The sequence below is a fragment of the Otolemur garnettii genome, unplaced genomic scaffold (assembly GCF_000181295.1).
Source record: "Otolemur garnettii isolate 467f Iridium unplaced genomic scaffold, OtoGar3 scaffold00046, whole genome shotgun sequence".
NCBI classification, from domain to species: Eukaryota; Metazoa; Chordata; class Mammalia; order Primates; family Galagidae; genus Otolemur; species Otolemur garnettii.
Window position 1 is genome coordinate 783,142 of NW_003852441.1, and position 7,130 is coordinate 790,271.

The 7,130-nt window shown below is 51.8% G+C and overlaps 1 protein-coding gene across 1 annotated transcript in view; it reads left to right on the top strand.

Annotated features, from left to right (window-relative positions):
- The window catches only part of DRC3 (dynein regulatory complex subunit 3), a 33,553-nt gene that overhangs the window by 11,912 nt on the left and 14,511 nt on the right, over window positions 1-7,130 (top strand). The window contains exons 4-7 of the mRNA XM_012806056.2: window positions 679-825; window positions 1,875-1,994; window positions 2,567-2,679; window positions 4,153-4,327. Coding sequence (XP_012661510.1) covers window positions 679-825; window positions 1,875-1,994; window positions 2,567-2,679; window positions 4,153-4,327 — 555 coding nt within the window. The remainder of the gene's footprint in view (window positions 1-678; window positions 826-1,874; window positions 1,995-2,566; window positions 2,680-4,152; window positions 4,328-7,130) is intronic.

Here is a 7,130-nt window from a genome sequence, read left to right on the forward strand (position 1 = left end):
CCTGTAGTCCCAGCTACTCAGGAGGCTGAGGCAGGAGAATCGCCTAAGCCCAGGAGTTGGAGGTTGCTGTGAGCTGTGACACCACAGCACTCTACCGAGGGCGATCAAGTGAGACTGTCTCTATAAAAAAAAAAAGGTCTGGTTGACTTTTTCCACATTTCACTAAAAGTAGAATAACAAATAGAGGTCAGTGGAATGTTCCACTAGCTGTTATCCAGTGCCTCCAAGGTTAACTATAAATCGGGTTCTATTTGGACCTTTCTTGGGCTCTACAGTATAAAAAGGCATGCCCACATGAGTGGCCACTGCCACCAATGACAGTGACCACTCGTGGAGTAGGTACCCAGCCCTCTGCTAAATGCTTTTCAGAGCTGGTTTTATTTGGTCTTTACATCACCTATAACACACATGATATCTTTATACCCATTTTACGGATGAGGAAACTGAGGCTCATGGATATTAGGTAACCTGTCCAAGGTCCCACTGCCAATTCTTTGGATGGCCCATGGCTGACCAGTCTTGGTACCGCTGCCTAGCCTGCAACCCCACCCCACCTGGTGCTGATGGTGCTCTGGCCAGGCTGCAAACTCTGAAACAGCGCTGAGGAGAGGGGCTTCAGATGTGCTTTTAGCTTTACAGTGGCCAAGAAAATGGGTCTTTCTCACTTCCTCTTCCCAGATCATCTACCTGAGACGGTTCAAGTACCTGCGGACGCTCAGCCTTTCCGGGAACCCCCTCTCTGAGGCAGAGGATTACAAGATGTTCATCTGTGCCTACCTTCCTGACCTCGTGTACCTGGACTTCCGGCGCATTGATGACCAGACGGCAGGTGTCTCCCTCTCTGTCTCCCAGGCTCCATGGAAGAGGGATATGGAGGGGGAGCGTCCCCCTTCCACAAATAGGAGAACAGATAGGGCAGCTCCCTCTTCCTAAGTCCCTCTACCTGCCTCTGTCAGGACGAGTCCAGCAGCAACTTCATGAACACTGTTTTGTCTGGCTCCCGCTAGCAAGGCTCCTTCCAGCATTGTCTCAGGGCTACGTCAGAACCACCCTGCACTTGCCAATTTCTAGAAGAAAATATTAAGGAGGCCAAAGGAGGGCTAGTAATTAGCAGGGTCCCTGGCTCTTGGTCTAGCCAGGATTTACTCCAAGTCTGTACAACCCCAGGAGCAACATTAATAGCTGAACTTCAGAGAGAGTCAGGCCATCAGGACTCAGTTCTGGCTCTCTCAGAGGTGGAGTCTGGAGATAGGAACCTGGAGGTGGGCTGTAGATAGGGACCTGGGTGTCATCAAGGATCAGTGGGTGCTCAGAGAAGCTGAAAGGGGTGAGGACGGACTCTAGGGGTTCCAGCAGTCCTGGCCAGGTGCAGGAGGTAAGCCAGAAGCATGAGAGAGCCAGGAAGAAGCAGAGCACAGAGCCATGGGCCAACACCCTTGTGACCAGCCCTGTAGTCTTGGGTAACTCACTTTACCTCTCTCTCACTGTCATTACCTAAAGACACAGGAGGGCTTGCCTTGAGGGCTGCTGGGAGGGAGTGGGCAAGTCCTCCGTGGAAGACACCAAGTCTGGTGGAGGGTGCTTCACCACCAGCTGGGTCCATCACAGGCTTCCGCCCTGAGATGCCCCAGCCTCAGGCTGCTGCTTTCCACTCCTCTTGGTCTTTCTCTGACTTCCCTTAGACTCAGACACCTGTGAAGGGCCATAAAGATATGAGCCATTGTCCCTCACAAGACCTCCTGCCTTCACAGTCTCCATGAACTTGCACAACACCCCTGCCTGCGCTGCCAAAGGCCGCAGGATGGCAAAGGCCATGTAGCTTGGAGGAACTCAACATCATCTAGTAACAGTGCCACTTCCTATTCCCTGGGCAGAAAGAGCTGGCAGAGGCCAAGCACCAGTACAGCATCGACGAGCTAAAGCACCGCGAGCACCTGATGCAGGTGCAGCTGGAGGAGGAGCAGGCTCAGCAGGAGGAGCTGGAGAAACACAAGGTACCGCTCAGGCACTGCATGCCTTCAGCCTGACTCAGAGATGCCCATGGGAGGGGAATAGTCCACTCAGCAGAGGTTCCCTGGCTCCAAGAACACACAAATCATGCTCCCTCCACACGGCCTGATGCCCTCTTCCACCTCGCTCTGCCCAGGGCCAGCTCAGCCCCAAGCCCCACTCATCTTCTTGCTGGCATTCCTGCCTCCAGCCCAGGACTGGAGAGACTGTGCTAGAGACAATCTGTCAGAGCTGCTCCTTTTCTTAGGACCCTCAGGTAGTTCCCCATGGCATGCCAGGAACAGCTCAAGTCCTTTAGCTCAAATGACTGAATTCATGACCAGACCCCACCCCTCCCTGCAGCCAGGCTGAGACACAGGTAATGTTCTGGAAATAGCCTGCAGTTTTGCACCTCTGTGCCATTCCCTTTATGTGGAACATTTCCCCAGCCTGTCTCCTTGGAGGCTGCAACCCAAGGTCAGGGGCCACAGAGCCTGGCACAGGGGCTCCCAAGGACCCAGGGATGAACTAGGAGGCCCTGCTGGGAGTCCCCACACCCAGCCATGCTTCTCCACAGGCTGCATTCGTGGAGCACCTGAACGGCACCTTCCTTTTTGACAGCATGTACGCTGAGGACGTTGAGGGCAGGAAGCTGTCCTACCTGCCTGGAGTCAGCGAGCTCCTTGAGTCATATCCTTCCACAGGTTTCATCTGTGGTCACAGCTGCCTTCCCTGACAGAGTAGGGCCCCTGTGCCACCAGCTGCCTTGGGCAGGTACCCCTCCACTCTGGGCCTCAGTTTCCCCATGTTTCTTATAAGACCTTGGGAAGCAAAATCCCTGCTCAGAGCAGTGTACTCAAGAGGCAGTTGAGAACCAGGTTGCCTGAGCTGCGTGGGAGAAATGCTGTCTAGATTTTGGGGACATGTTGAGTGGTCAGCATCGCACAGCCAGTGCTTGGCAGGCCAGGTTTTCAGAGGTAGAGAAACTGACTGAAATGCACATCTGTGGCATTTCCTTCCTTCCTTCCCAGGAAGTTCCTGCTGTGCACTGGCATATGGTGTATATAGCTTTCCCAGCCATCCACCAGAGGGGTTCCATCAGTAACCCCATGTCATAGCTGGGGATGCTAAGCTTGGAGAGGCTGAGTGGCTGTTTGAGGTCACGCCACCTGCAGGCCCTGAGAGCCTGCATTGTTTTCTCCTGTTAGCCAGAGTCCAAGGGTTATGGTTAGCACTTGTCATATGGTCCTGGCCATAGCAACCAATAGATGGGCTTACATTGCAGCCTGAGGGATTTGGGGAGACTGGAGGAGTCCCTGGATCTGAGAGCTCTGAGATGAGGAGCTGGTCACAGATGTGTTTGTGGAGCCACCTTCACTGGATAGAGAGAGAAATTCACTCAAACCCGCATTTTGAAAAGAATGGAGGAGGCACTCTCAGCCAGCTGTAGCACAGTATTGCTGTGACTTTCGGCAAGGGTGTTCATCTCTCTGATCACTGGTTTCCACCCCACAGTGTCACCCAAAGCCCTAGAGCTTTACCTGCCTGGCTCCAAGGACCCTTCTAAGGACTCTGTGTGGTAGTTTCTGTAGTTTCCTCTGCTGCAGATGAGGAAACTGAAGCCCAGAGAAGTGAAGTGACTTCCCAGGGTGGGTCCTGGAAGCAGGGGCAGAGCCAGGACTTGAACCTGCATCTGTTTGCTTGAACCCTGTGGTCATCCCCCAGCACAGCTGCAGCAGCCGAGCACCAAGACAGATCCCCTGTAAAGGTGCCTTTCTAGATAATAGCAGAGACAATACCCACACTGACGAGCTTACAGACCCTCCCTGGCCTTGCAGGTTCTAGAGGAGAGACCTTCTGGGCCTATCTTAGCATATCTCTTCTCTGCCCTGTGGACTCCTGCTAGGGCCCCCACCACTCCCTGCCCCATGCAGGCCCCTTTCCTGAATCCTACAGGCTGTGGGTAGAGGTGCCCAACTACCACATTATCCTCCAAAACTCAAATCTGTCTGTCAATAGACCAAATGGGACCATAGGTTCAAGTCCCACACACAGTGTGGAGCACCCAGTCTGCACCCTGCTCAGGGAGTTACCAACACCTTTGTCAGGTCCCTGTGCCACCTGCTCCCAACACAGCCACAAGCTTCCTTAACGGCCACTCACATATAAGGAAAAATTTGCTGTTATCTGCATGAGTGTTTTCGAGTATGGCCTGAAACAGCAGGAGAAGCGGAAAACAGAGCTTGATACCTTCAATGAATGTGTCCAAGAGGCCATCTGGGAAAACCAGCAGCAGGGCAGACACAAGATCGCCAAGTTCGAGGAGAAGTACCTGCTGGTAGGCCCTGAGGCCCACCCTACCTCCTGCTTTAGAATGCTCACCCTGGCGCCCACTGTGGAGGGACTGCAACCCAATATTACACTTTGATGACCCCTGAGGCCCATGGTCAATGTCCCCGTTGGTCAGGGATCACTTCACTAAGTGCAAGAGTTAAGGTGGACCCAGTGCCACCAGCCACAGACACCCTGCTTCACAACCAAGAGCTGCGTTTTGGGCCGTTGTGTTTTGTCTGCACATAAAACAGCCCTAGCGTTCAAGGTCATCCCTCCACCACCTTATCATCCTCATCACTATTAGTAATGGTATTAGTATGACCATACTAATGATGATGATGACAGCTACCACTTTTCTTGTGGTCATTCAGTCATTTAACAGACATTTTCTGAACCCCACTCTGTGCCTAGCTCTGAGAAGCTGGGGCCATGCCAGACATGGTTGCTGCCCAGTCCCTCCCCACTGAGTGAGTGAAGCAGTCAGCATCAACCAGAGGGAAGCCCAGGGAGCCTCAGGGGTGTCTTCACACCTGCTAAGGAAGAGCATAAAGATGACTGAGGCTTACAGGACAAAGAAGAGTTGACCGGGGAGGAAGGTCTTTCCCCCTGAGGGAAGAGCATAGGAACACCCCTGGAGTTCAGGGCCCAGCCTAACCAAACTACTGGGTCTAGCCCAAGCAAATGCCATTGGAAAGGGTACCAATCTTTGTACTTGATGGGAATTGTTTATTTTAGTTAGAAATCCTTTTTTTTTTTTTTTGGAGACAGGGTTTCACGGTGTTCCCCAGACTAGAGTGCAATAGTGTCATGCCATCATAGCTCACCACAACCTTACACTCCTGGGCTCAAGCAATCTTTGTGCCTCTCAGCCTCTCAGTTAGCTGGGACTATAGGCATGTGGCATCACTCCTGTATAATTTTTCTTTTCTGTCTTTTTTCTGTTTTAGAGAGGAGAGTCTTGCTCACTCTTGCTCAGGCTGATCTCAAACTCCTGGGTTTAAGCAACTCTCCTGCCTTGGCCTTCTAGAGTGCTGGGATTACAGGCGTGAGCCACTGCCTCGTATTACCTTTAAAGACAGGATTCTCAGCCTGTTTTAAATCACAGATCTTTGTGAAACACTAAGGAAAGCTTTGGATCTTCTCTCTCCTCAAAACTGTACGCACACACCAGGTTTGCTTATACACAGGGGCTTTAAGGGACCCAGAAAGCTACTCCTGTCGTGAAGATTATAGTGGAAGGCGTCCCCAGGAGCGCAGATCTAACCCAGCTGGTGATCAGCCCTCTCCACTCTCCAGGCTGGTTCTTGTCTCATTAGCCTCCCTAACAGGACATCCCATTCTGTGGGATTTAATTCTCAGGACTCTCCTTATGTATAGGGAGGGGTGTTCCTGCATAGAACACACTTGGCTCTTCTGTGTTTTATTTGGCCTGTGAAGGGTTTAAAAACTTTTGAACATTTTGCAGAAACTGGCAGATTTCAAAAAAAATTTGCAGAACATTTTCACAAAACATTTTGCAGAACCTGGCAGATTTCACAGAAAAATTGTGGTTGCTAGCCATTCTGGAGGCAGTTGACATCAGTGCCTGAGTGGTCAGTTGTCTACTCTGGATAGGCCACGTCTCCAGTCCCTCAGTCACTTTCCAGCCTCTTCCTACCTGACATGTCTTTTTTTTTTTTTTTTCCCCTTTTCTGAGACAGAGTCTCACTATGTTGCTCTGGGTAGAGTGCTGTGGCGTCATAGCTCACAGCAACCTCAAACTCCAAGGCTCAAGTGATTCTCTGGTCTCAGCCTCCTGAGTAGCTGGGGCTACAGGCACCCTCCACAATGCCCGGTTATTTTTAGAAACAGGGTCTCGCTCTTGCTCAGGCTGATCTTGAACTCCTGAGCTCAAGCAATCCACCCATCTCAGCCTCCCAGAGTACTGGCTACAGATGTGAGCCACTGCACCCAGTCTTCTACCTGACATTTCTTATCTGATTCCTGTAGCTATTGGATTTGGATAGCCTGGACATTCATGGGCCAGCTCCTCGTAAAGCCCAGCCCTTCAGCACCAAGTTCCTCTGGAGAAGCAGGACATGGGCCAGGGCCAGGCTGACTTGGAATGAGGTGCTTTGCTCCTCAGATTAGGAGTGGATCAGGAGTGTGCCTTCAGAGCAGGTCACTTTAGATGAGCTTCCCTCCCAGAGCCTAGAAGAGTGGATCTCACCCAGCCTGTATGGAGTTCATGGGGAAATATGCTCTCACTTTGGCCTGGGGCACCCACTTAGACAGTCTGGGTGTGGCCTAGCACAGGGATCTCCAGAGCTCCCTTTATACTTCCAATGCTCAGACAAAGTTGAAGCACTATCCTGAAGTTCTCAAGATCCCACATGCCCTGAGGGTCCCTGTTTCCGCTGCTCACAGGATATCTCCTACCTGCTAGGCCTTGGGTCACAGTGCAGTCATATAAGGCTTGGGGCTCAGCTGGACACTGGTGACCCAGAGGAACATTATGGACCCTCTTGTAGCCTCATTTCCTCAGTTGTCAAGTGGAAATAACCATTTTATAGAATTGTAGTGAGGAACCAGCCATGCAGAGAGAGTTAGCCCTTGTGCAATGACAAGTGAGTCTGTGTGCAGTCAGATTGCTCTCAAATAGGTGGTACGTGCACATGGCACACAAGGAAGAATATCTACAGGGAGACACAGCCTCCCTCCAGCTGCTTGCGTGTGTGTGTGTGTGTGTGTGTGTGTGTGCAGTATGATCGAAGTGCCTACAGGGAGACACAGCCTCCCTCCAGCCCCCGTGTGTGTGTGTGTGTGTG